Source organism: Syngnathus floridae, chromosome 11, assembly GCF_059516105.1.
Source record: "Syngnathus floridae isolate MCC-2025c chromosome 11, RoL_Sflo_1.0, whole genome shotgun sequence".
NCBI lineage: Eukaryota > Metazoa > Chordata > Actinopteri > Syngnathiformes > Syngnathidae > Syngnathus > Syngnathus floridae.
In genome coordinates, this window is record NC_142423.1 from 10,931,097 (window position 1) to 10,943,225 (window position 12,129).

The 12,129-nt window shown below is 42.7% G+C and overlaps 1 protein-coding gene across 4 annotated transcripts in view; it reads right to left on the reverse strand.

The window, feature by feature from the left end:
* The window catches only part of LOC148391057 (ephrin type-B receptor 2), a 90,937-nt gene that overhangs the window by 52,152 nt on the left and 26,656 nt on the right, over window positions 1-12,129 (reverse strand). For all 4 annotated transcript variants that reach the window (XM_088389245.1, XM_088389243.1, XM_088389244.1 and 1 more), the window contains exon 2: window positions 2,370-2,449. In XM_088389245.1, coding sequence (XP_088245371.1) covers window positions 2,370-2,449 — 80 coding nt within the window. The remainder of the gene's footprint in view (window positions 1-2,369; window positions 2,450-12,129) is intronic.

The following is a 12,129-nucleotide window of genomic DNA, read 5'->3' on the forward strand; positions in this document are numbered from 1 at the left end:
ACTTTTTTTTTTTAAAAATAGCTTCAGATGTTAAAAATTAAGCCATTTATTTTCTTTTGGTCGTCAGCATGTCACCACATATTCACTGAAGCAATTCTACAAAATTCGCAATGCATACTTTATTATTCCTAAAACATGCTGTCTGCGCCGGTTAACCAGAATGGGTATCAAGAACATCCCCATACCGCCCGAGGAAAAATTGTGCTCCATGTACATTTTCCACCGGTTGTCAGTGCATTCGGGGTTAAGTCTGGCTGTCATTTTTTACAATTAAAGGGAAGATTCGTACGAAAAGAGCTGCGGGCGCCAGAAAAAAAACACAGGAAGGAAAATTCCTGTGTGATTAATTTGACATTCTAATGTATCGTAAAGCGGGAGTAGAATAACTCCAACTGACAGAACATTTCTGACTTTATATTCTGCTTATACATGTTTGGATTTCCATCGGGCCGCAAAGTATCTGGTGTCACATCGGGAGGAATTTCATGAAGCTCAAAAAGCGCTTGACTTGGATATTACTGATCCACCGGTTGAGCCCGTGGAACCCAGCATGTACAGTATGTGCACATAGCGTGTGTGTGAGTTTCTCCACCTGTTGTGCTGGGCCTAAGGGTGAGCTCAGTGCATCATGCTCAGTCACCCTTTGTTTATGCCACAAAATAACGTAGCATCTGTCGAGCAGGAGTGGCACCTGTAAAGCTGTCCCGAGTACTTTTCCCAGGGACGGGCCAGGCATTACGTCCGGCCTGGGAATGCCTCGGGATACCTCGAGAAGAGGTGCTGCCACCACAACCCGACCCCAGATGATGGACGGATGGAAGCTTAATGGGTCAAAATACCGCAACATCGATCCGCGTTGTCCCGTGCGAGCAGTTTCCCATTTAAGTATTAGCATTAAGCTAGCCAACTAAAGAGCAAATGGATCAGAAAGAGACCACCTCTGTTATCATTCAAAGAAAAAAGTTAAGGACCAAAGAAAAGAACAATCTGATCCGAAGATAAGAAAAAAAAAAACAATCAATCCATGTCAATATTTTGTTATTACTCTGAAACATTTGTATAAATAAAAGCCCCATAAAACTCCTGAAAGATGTCCGGTAATGCTGGATAAATAAACGTCCCTGGCCACGACATGAGGAAATGCGGTCATGAAAATAACTGACAGACTCCGGTGATGGCAGGAGAAAAAGGAAGCCGTTAGACCGCGTTGCTTGTCAGGAACAGCAGGAAGGCGACAGCGGGCGTTCACAGGATGGAGGAGATGAAGAACATCTTTAAAGTTATCATGGGACCGGAGAAGGCCAGCCTCACCAGCGCGACGGGAGCTAATTCAAACCATCTTTATTACAAACCACAGAAGCGTAAATAATTGAGAGAAATTGGCAATGGGCTTTTTTGTTGTTTTCTTGGGGAAAGCTCCAGAAAATAAGTCGACATCTTCCCTCTTTTTGGTCCTATCCTAGAGAAGACGGAATCTCATGGCACAGAAACGATGCAAAGCCGAGACACTGGTTTTGGCGCGCTGCGCGCCCTGCATGTCTTGCATGTGGCCGCCAGGAATGTGGGAATCTTGGCAGCCTCGATGGAAACGTTAAGCATCAAACGACGCCATCGCCTCCGAAGCTTTGCGTCCGCATCGGCAAACTATTTAGCTCTCAAGTCTGTGATGGTTCAATGGGTCACAGAGGGGATCATTAACGCAAATACAAACCGCATAAACAAAACAAATAACTCAGAAAGTGCCTCGCAGTTGTTTAACTAACAACAGAGACAAAAATTGGACCATTTTTTTATTTCCTATTTTGAAGTAGATGTTTGATTGTCATTATGTTTGTTTTATGTTGTAATGTGTTAATGTGTGGGAAAAAAATCTTTCACAATTAGCAGAACTAATAGCAGATTATGGGCCCTTATTATTTTATTATTATTAGTAACCAGTTGATTATTTTTTTGAATGGAACTAAAAGGACATTGTTTTATTACAATCCCCTCTGGCACTTTTTTTTCTTTTGCTAATATTGCGATAAAACAGATTATCATGATCATTTCACTCCAGACAATGAAGGTATGACATTTCCATATCGTTTCATCAAAAAGGTCGACTTGGTGTCTATTCCTATTGGGGTCTCTAAATGAAGTGCAGCCCCCGTCAAAACACCCACTGGGCTCCTCCTTTGGTTGGTTCCCGGCTCATAGATTCAACTTTGACCTCAGAGTGAGAAACCCAAACAGTGGTGCAGAGAAACCAGTGCATTTGTCATGGAGATTGAACAAACGAACGCACGCTTACAAAAAGCAGAGGTTGACCACACACACTCACACACATGACTTTGACACTTTTGGCAAACAATGCGGCCGGCGTGACTCACGCTGTTGTCGCTGGATCCCGACACCGGATAGACGGTCCAGCCGAGCTCGGCTGTGGCTGTGGTGGAGTCCATGAGTGTCTCTGCGGAAAGACGGACAGACGCAGGTCAGGATGACAAGGATTTACGGCAACCGCCAGATTGCTAGCTATCCACGATACTCCATCGACCTCGCAAATAAAAGCATCCCAAATCAGCCCCCTTTTCAACATAAGCACACTCATGATTCAGGATTTTTTTTTCTTTATTACTTATAACTTTAAGTAACTGACAGACACATGCAAACCGAACTGAAACAGTCAAACCGAAGCATTCAAACGGTTTTCAAAAGTCGCTCCAGAAAGCAAAGTGACTGACAGGAAAGAAAAGGAATCAGTGCGACAGACTGCCGATGACCTTCACTGAAAAGTGATTCATTCCACACCAATGCCAATCGTAGTTTTTTTAAATTCGACAGATGGGCAGTCTCGTCAGATATTTGACTTCCTTGGGGCTGTGTATTAAAAAAAAAAAAAAAAAAAAAAAAAAAAAAGCTGGTGAAACCAATCGGAGGCCAGCGGATTATGTGGTGAAAAGAAACACCTCCAGTAATTGGGGTCAAACAGAACGTGCGTTCCGTCTGTCATGAGGTCCTCTACGGACCGCATTCCACCTGCTTGACCCGGCTGTCTATCATCTGCCGCTTAGACCATTCATGTTGTCACCTCGAACAACACTCCGCAGCCCACCCCCACCCCGCCTTTAGCATCGGCCTTGCGGCCTCTTTGCTGTTCCCTTCTTCTCAGCTCCTTAATGAACATGGCCTCCTGATTAGGCTTGCTGTGACCCCAAAGTGCCAAAGGGGGATTATGAGACACAGCAACAAGTCAAAGACGGCAATGTTCTTGCACAAGCAAAGTTGGAGCTGTTCATATTCCAATTTACATTAAAAAAAAAACTCTGCATCCACTTGTTGACTTCAAGAGGCCCAGATTTCTGATTTCCAGATTTCCAGGCTTGAGCCACCGAGTTCCGCCCATTTCTAGCATTTCAACCACAGTCCCGACGAGCATAATGGGAGAATTTTATAGAATTTTGGAGAACTATAATTAGACTGATGAGACTGCAATAGAGCAGCCATTGGCGGGCTTTTGCGAGTGATGCCGAGCCAAGCAGGCAGTGTGGATGTTAGGCTGCAAAATGGTAATTACCCCACATAACCATGAGAATAATTAGTGGAGGAGCAGTGCGGATAATGAACCCCCTCTGCGGCGGCTTGGGGAGATGGAGTGGGAAAGATTTCACTAAAATTTTCAGCGCACACAGATGACACCATTTTGTCTATTCTCTTTTTTTGTCCCAATTTTGACAATTTTAGTCTGTACTGCAAGATCAATTTGAAAACATATTCGCTATGCAGGCAGGCATGTAGCTGTAGAGTAAAGCTGTGTTCATAGCAGCACCACGTTCAATACATTCTTGCCACGACCAATATGTAAGGTCAAAATCTGCAAGCCTCCACAAAAATGGTGTTTTGAATTGACTCAATTTTACTTTAAGTGGTTGCACAAAATAAAAACATTTGCAGTGTCAGACAACCGTGGTCCAAAAGATGAGCAGTTTAATGTTTTGCCTTTGGTTGCTTGACTATACCCAACGTGGACCGAACCATGACCTTGAAACTCAGGAAGCAGTGATTTTTGGCGCATCGTTTTACCACTAAGTAGCACACTTTTGCAGCGATGGGAACTCAAGTCATTGCGTCTTGGATTCTGGCTTGGAGTCGCAATTTTGATGACGTGACTTGGCAAAAAATAAACTTGACACTCAACTTGGGTTTGACCGTTGGTGCTTAACGTGAAACCCAACGTTGCACTCGATAAATTGCTCAATAAAATAATTTGACCTTTTCAGTTTTCTGTCCTGAAACTAAAGGTTTATTTACAGTGACCCATGATCATGGTTAGCCGCGCTAAAGAGTGCGGCGGCAAGTGTAAACGTGGCGCTACTGCCACATCACCGCATCTATCAGCGTGAAGAGGCAAAGTTTTCCCAACCGCCTGCCTTCTGCACCGCAGTATCTGTTGGCCTGCCAGCTCATTGCCCCCCGTGGAGCCCAGCGGCACATCAGCTTCTGCCTTTGCTTTCCAGCTGTGGTGAAGCATGTTGGCCCTTCTTCGAGAGCAAGACTTGGATGCTCGGAGGCTTAAAGGGGACGTATATTTGATAAATTTGCGGCGACATATGTAGATAAATGGATAGACATTACATAGCTAGACAGATTTCTCTTGTCAGTCTGCAGATGTGGGTCATGCAACTGACATTTCCAAAAACTAAGGCCAATGGAACTTTCAATGACATGACAACCGGTGACGTAGCTATGGCGTTGTGTTTATGCTAGTAGCTATTTGTTCTCGCAGCTTGGAGTCAGAAGAGAAATTTAGTAATAAAATGCTGAAGGTTTTGACAAGATTCTGGAGATGAAAGTGAGATAAAGACAAAATCGAAGTGTATTTTCCCTTGTGGATGCAGCACTTCATCACCGAGAATTGAATTGAAGGTCAAAACAAACCTCAGGGAGGAAAAGTTATTCAAATCACACCAAATTTGCATGGTTATCATCTCCGATCATCATCACAACAGTCTGATGGACCGCAGAAATGTTATTGCTGAGTCCCACCATACAATTACACTTGACTTCTTCAGCTATTGTCCAGCATTCTCAGAGGACCACTATGGTGCATTCCAGAGAATACTGAACACATACGGCATTATTCTCCTCCAATGATTTATTGAAAAGGATTTTAGCGGTTGCAGCTTGACGTGAGGTTTGATGCCGTGCGGCCACGACACGGCGTAATGGATTTTCATCACGCCGGTTGTTCCAGCAGGCTACTCTGCCACGCCGCTGCTGTACTCTCTACTCCAAAGACAAACCGCCAGCTCCTCAACTTCCTGCTTGCTGCTGCTTAAGTGTCTTTACATCTTTTGTGCGGCAGAGAAGTGTTGAATAAAAGCGCTGAATAACCACTCGAGCTCATGGGAAGATGGCCTCCATGCTGGCGGTCAAAGGTGCTTCTAAAACTTAGCCGCCTTCAAAAGCCCCCCCCCCCCCCTTCTGAAAATATGAAACATTCATGCACACGCGCTAATCTATTCACAAGTGTTAACAATGCGAGTAAATAATTCAAGTGAGAATGTCATTTATATGTCCTTTTTCCTTTTAGAAAACTGATTCCGGGGGGGGGGCGGTCATGCATATGCAATGAGAGCTGGGAGACTTAACCCCTGACGCTGCTTGATGAGAGCGCTTCCTGCAACAATTACCATCCGTGTATGACGGTAATCAACAATCCAAAACTGTTTTTGCGTAAATATTTTGCTTTTAACCCAACACACACACACACACACACACACACACACACAAAAAAGATACAATTTAAAAATGCGGTTTTCGTTCTTTAACAAATGTGCCATTATGTGTTGGAACTAACTAGGAACTAGTTGACTAATAGCAGTTTGCCAAGTTAGCACATCTTTAGGAATGTTTGTCACAAAACCTACACAGCCAATCCAACATTGAAATCAGACTCAGTTTTTATTTTCCTATTTTTGATCTGAACCGAATACAAAATAATATTTTTTTTTATTTTTTAAATTTGCTTTCCAATTGAAAATGGAAAGAGGGAATAATGGCTGGATTAGGGATTTTAGAGTTGATCTAGCCCAGTATCAACTCCAGCAGTCAATCCCATTTTAGGTACTTGAAAATAAAGCAATTTGGATTTCTGTCACTTGTACCACTGCAAAACAGTTTTGAGTAGTATTTTATTCTAGTTGTGTAAGCGTTGTATTGCTTAAATGTTCCTGCTGCAACCTCCTCACATCAGTTATTTCATATTGTTTTGACGAGTGATTTACCCCTGCTTTTAACATTAGTCTGTCTTGCGTCCATCTAGTTTTCACCCTTGAGCTGAAGTGAATCGAACTGCAGCGGAGTTCTCTAGCAAGCGAGCCGAAACCACCTCTGCAAGGTTCCGACGATAGCGTTTAAATAAATGACAACAACAGAGTTTGTTTAACCTAAGCAAGCCTGGCAGCCTAAATCTCTGCAAACAAGTCACATTCCACTCATGACCAAAATCGGGAGTAACAAGGCAGCATTGAACAGCTACGCTGACTAATGGTCCACTTAAGCGATAAAGGAATACCACACACTCAGGAAGAAGGGTGTATGAGGAGGCTAGAATAGATTCATGGCAGGATAGTTGTCCTGCTAAGGAATAATTTAGACCAGCGCTTTTCAAACGCGAGTCCCTGAACACCTGGGCCTGTCAGACAAAATCATCAAAAATTCAGACCGACATATGGAGATGCCGTGCTTGTGTTCATAACACAAACATAATAAATGACAAATAAAATCCAGTCATATTAATATGATTAAAACATGAATCTGAGAATTCCTGCATGAATACAATTGGCTTTCTTTGTTTTTGGCAAAAGGTGCATTATTTTAGGAGGAGAATCCTATTTCATTTTTAGAAAAGGCATCTTTTTTTAAAACATTGAATAATATTTAATGTAATTGTCTTGTAAAGATTCAGTCTTATTAAAATTAAGACTTTATTTTCATAACATTATGCCTTTTTTCCTGAAAAGAATGCAAATTTGGTAGCGTTCATGACTTTTTGATGAAAATAGGCAACATAAAAATTATATTTAATTGGTAGAAGGAATATAACAGTGAGGTGGTTAAAACTCTTGCCTGGACCCAAAAATTTGGAGAACCTTTCAGACCACATGGCGTAGACCCAAATTTTTCATCCAAACAATCAAAGATAAACCTGTTGTTAGATTTCCACAGTAATGCATGAAGTCTGGCAGGAGACATCTCCTCTCTCCCAAAGATTTATGACGACATGCACATTTTTGTTTTCCAAAAAGGCGTGTTTGGAGTTGAGAAGTTGATGTCAGTCCTTTAGGGAGCAATGAAGTAGACCACAGAGCTCCGTTTCACCTCATCGTGTGTGGATACATTGTACCGACGAGGAAAAAACAGGGGCGGAAGCTGGCTCGTTGGTTTTGGAGACGAATGGTGCAATGTGAAATATGTTTTTTACACACAAATGCAAAGAGGCGGAAAGTGGCTCTCTCTCCAGAGCACCGAATGATACCGGGTACCGAGCAGGATGTAAGACGAGTGAGCTGCACACTGCTATCAGTCAGTGAGACTTAAATTGTCAGCGAGGCCTAAGGGCCGGATGCAAGAACCACTGTTTTGCTGTACGTTTGAAAAAAGGGTCTGGCCCTCCTTGTGTTTTATTTTTTTCAACAATGGAACAATCGGATGATGGACTGACGGTGTGTTATAGCTTTTAAAGTATAGTATATTTATAGTATATTTCAGTTTTAAAAAGTTTGAAAAATGCTTGTATTTTACAGTCATCAGTGCAAACAGCAACAAAAAAGATAGTCACACAATTGATGAAATAAATAAATATAATTAACTCATTGCCAAGGCTTATCAGTAGCTAACTAGCATGACTGACATCAGTTCAATTCCTCCTTGACGTCTCTTCACAAAGTGGAGGATAGCAGAGAGTAGTTAATAGTTAATTTAAAAAAACAAAAACTATATTACATTGTTTTGATAGAGAGGATAAGGAGAGTAGTAGGAGTTTATTTTCGATTTAAGGGTGGCAGGTGCCACTTAATACCACCAGAATAGATCCACCCCTGCCTGGAGAAATCCCATCTCCACACTCGGAGCCAAAACATGAGTAATCCAAAGAAAGCGGACAATCTTTAAAGCAGAACTTGCTCGAGGATCAACAATGCGATATGTTCACATCCCTGACATTGATAAGGGCAAAGAAGCAAAATAAACTATTTTTGCTTCTGAACCGAATTCTCGTTATTCACTGAGGCGTTGTGAACAGATATTTTGTTTCTATTTGGAGTTGCTAGGGGTGTTTCTTGGGTGGAAATGTAAGTGTCACAACCTCCACCTCATTATTTTGACATCATTGATCAGATGAATTTATTTTGAATGGCATGTCAAATTTAATACCTGTGTGTGCCGTGGCTCATTAAGAATGGACAGCACACTGCAAATGGCCTGGGGTCGGAGTGTAATTGCCCATAGGGGTGAATAAGCCTCCCGGTTGGCTGGCAAGCATTCCCCAATGGACCCCGTGTGTTTTGCCAAAAGTCGACGGGGAAAACCCTAATGACATATGGAAAAATAGATAGCCGGATGACGTTTGACTATTGCCATGTGGCAATTGGAAAAAAATAATGCTTGACCATCTTGTGTGATCAGTGTGATCAAACCGGATTCATGCACTAATACAAACGATCCATGTCCAATTAAATTTAGAGTCATCAATGAACTTAACACCCATGTTTTTGGAATGTGAAAGGTATCTGGAATCCCCAGAGAACACCTGAGATTCAAACCCAAACCTCAAAACTGTGAGGAAGACACTAACCAATAACGCAATGTGCTGCACACAACTGAACTCCTCGATGGAAATAAAATTAAGCCGTATGCGCCACTCATCAAGCGATGTCTCAAGCAAACCATCCAACTCCAGTGTCACGTCAATCATTTGAAATTTTACTTTGACGTTTCATCCATCATTGATGGCAACGGGCCTAAAATATTAGTCATTCCTGAGGGACAGACACCATATTTCACAGAAGACAAATTTGGCAATAAGACGAGAGGGATGAGTCATCCAAGCAATCATTAGCCGGCTGAAAGAAACCTGGCATACCACACTGAACGTCCGAAGATTTATACGTACACATTCCTTACGTCCCCAAATCCCAATCTCCCCAGTCCTGTTCAACACATCAGTAGTGTACTTAAAATCCTGCAGCGGAAATTTGGAATGAATCCTACAAGCAGCACTTGATCGTTAGAAAACCACATCGCAGGGAAAGGGGGTCGTTTCAATGACATTAATGTATTCATAACCAACGTGACGGTCTCGCGCCTTGGGAATACTTTGCATCTAAATGACACTAGCACTAATCACCTTGATGGAAACAATCAGTGCCACCCTGCCACGCCTTGCCTACAAGCCATTAGTTAAAAGTGCAATAATTAGAAATGTACGCAGCTCCGTGGAAGATTGACGCGTTGCCTCTGCAATCCCCCTCACGGCAGGTTTCAATTTCTACGTCTACCAACCTCGCCCCGCCCCTCCTCTTCCTCTTTTGTGGGTGTTGTGCTGTGCAGGTAATAACAATACGACAGGCCCTGCATGCAAGCAGCACTGCTGACCAGCATTCATCGACTAACAAAGCTTGAGGTGAATTTATATATTCTGATGGCTGTGTAGGAGATATGGAACCCATTTCCCATCATTGCCTGGTAATTAAGGACGAATGAGGGTGGATAACAATAGAAGTATTCCAAGTTAAGTAACAAAGTTGACAAAGAAAAAGAACTAGAAGTAAAGCACCTATGTAAACTATACCGAGGTGGAACAAAAACATAAAAAGCAAAATACAGTATATCTCCATTAAACCAAAGTTGTTTTTTCTCGTTTTGCAGATTCGCAGTCGTCAAGTTCATGGTATCGCACAAAGGTTGAACTAAAGGCAACGTAACAAATTCTTGGTTGCTGAACACGTTTCACCTTTAAATCTATGAACGTTTTTCAGTTCAGGGACGTGGCTTTGTGTGTTTTGCTTTGTACCATCTTGATCAAGCCATCTGTGAAGTGACACACGAGACCGTGTCTTGTCTCACTCAAAGCTCTGACTTTAGTTTGACTTTAGCTACAAACAAAAGCATGTGTACACTACTTTGCCTGTGCACAAGTGTGTGGATGCTTCTGGCATCTCTTTTTATGGAGTCGATCTGTCCTTGTCTTGCTGATAAAAAGACCCCCCCCCCCCCCCCCCCCAACTATCTGGTACCTGGGTAAGCAGCTTTGGCCTGCAGATCACATGCCAAGCCAAACCATTAAAATCAGACAAACACTTCCATTTTATGAGCCATTCTGCATGCATTTAAAGAGCACTTCTCCCTCTTCAAAGATCCGTTAAAAGCTGCTGTAAATTCCTGTGCCCAAAGCCCTGAGTTCTTATCTCATTTTAGGTTGAACCGTTAACCCGCAAGGTCAAAACCTGTCCTGAATCAAATGGAGTGATTTAAGGTCAAGGATGTTTGGCGTCTGCAGTTTGCTTATTAGTGTTTTCGCTAGCGAGCCTGGCTACAATCTGTCATCACAGCAAATATCTGTGGATTTGATATGTTTTGACGACACAAGTCAGGATCACTTGATTGCGCATATTGGGACAACCCATTTGGAAGCAATCTAAACATTGTTCTGCAACATTGCTGCCGCAAACAGTCGATGCCTGCCAGACTGCAAATATTTACAAGACGGAACGAGGCGCTTCCACCAGATGAAGACTATTGATACTATTGAGAGCTAAATCTTCATATGATTATGTTTGAGTTAGACTGGGTTCTATCAAAGCCCCTCCAAAACTCTCCACCTCACGACAGAAAATGACAAGTGACGGCAGCGATAGCATGTTCCCAGACACTTTCCATCCATCATCCATCAAGTTGTTTGTTTCTGCTGTACAAATGGAGCGGCTATGTGTCCCGGAGTGATCGTGTAAATGTTTCACGCCGACTGTATTAATGAGACTGCGCCTCTCTCCGTAGTGGTTATGCTCAATCATTGATGTAAACGAACAGCTTGTGCCACTTTTGTGAGGAAAATGGCTGCTGAAGAAATAATGTCAGGGCGTTTTAAGTTCGGGTTTTGTGTCTGTCTTGGACTTACATTAACTGCTTACATGTCATGTAGAAGTCAATCAAAAGCTGTTGCTATTTTTGTCTTGGGTTCAGGTACAACACTTAGTGCATGTCCAGATGATGAATTTGCAGCTACGTCGTCGGTTCACACCCAGCGTGTTGATCGTTTGCCAGTCGATACGCTCCGATTGCCAAGATGGATGTCAGGTGGTTAATGTGTCCATCGGGAACATCACAGGACATCATCAGTGGCGCATTTTAGAACAAATTATCAGTTGCTATGTGGATGCCGGTGACGTAACTTGACAAGAGAGACGATGGTGTAGCTTTAATGGGTGGGAAATGAGTAGCATCACATCACTATGTCGGCCAAGGAGTCGGGATGACGAAATGTTTTCAATTACAACTTGTGGTTTTACAACACTTGTGGAAATTAAAAGGGGAAAAAAAAAGCACCATGTAGACAGTGAAAAGAACTGTTCCGCAGATGTGCCAGGTCTGCAACTGGTTATTATGAGTGGGTGACCATCGCCAACTAGTTTTCCTGAAATCCCAGATTTTAATCACAGCTGAACAGTGTTGTAACAATGCAGAAGTAAGAGCTGACGAAAAATGCAATGTCACAGCAAAATATGCTTTCAAGTAACAATTGAGGTTTGGATGTAAGTTGAATACACAGTATATTGTGTTTTACCATAATCATGTTGTTTCCCAATAAGAGCTCGCAATTTTTTGGTTGCAATACAAGCAATCACCAAGTGTGTCGTGGACCGTACATCACGACTGTGCTTTTCATTCCCATTCTGCCTCATTGCCCAACCGGCCCAAACAGCTGCGTCCGCATAACCATCATCACTGCCCCATCTCGAACATACCGTAGTCCCGATGCCAATGCCGCAATTGTCCAAAGAGTTATGGGTTCACGACTCCCCTCTGCAGGTCTATAAAGCAGACAAACAGAAGCAGCAGTAGTGCTCATATGTCTGCCTGCTGCACTGC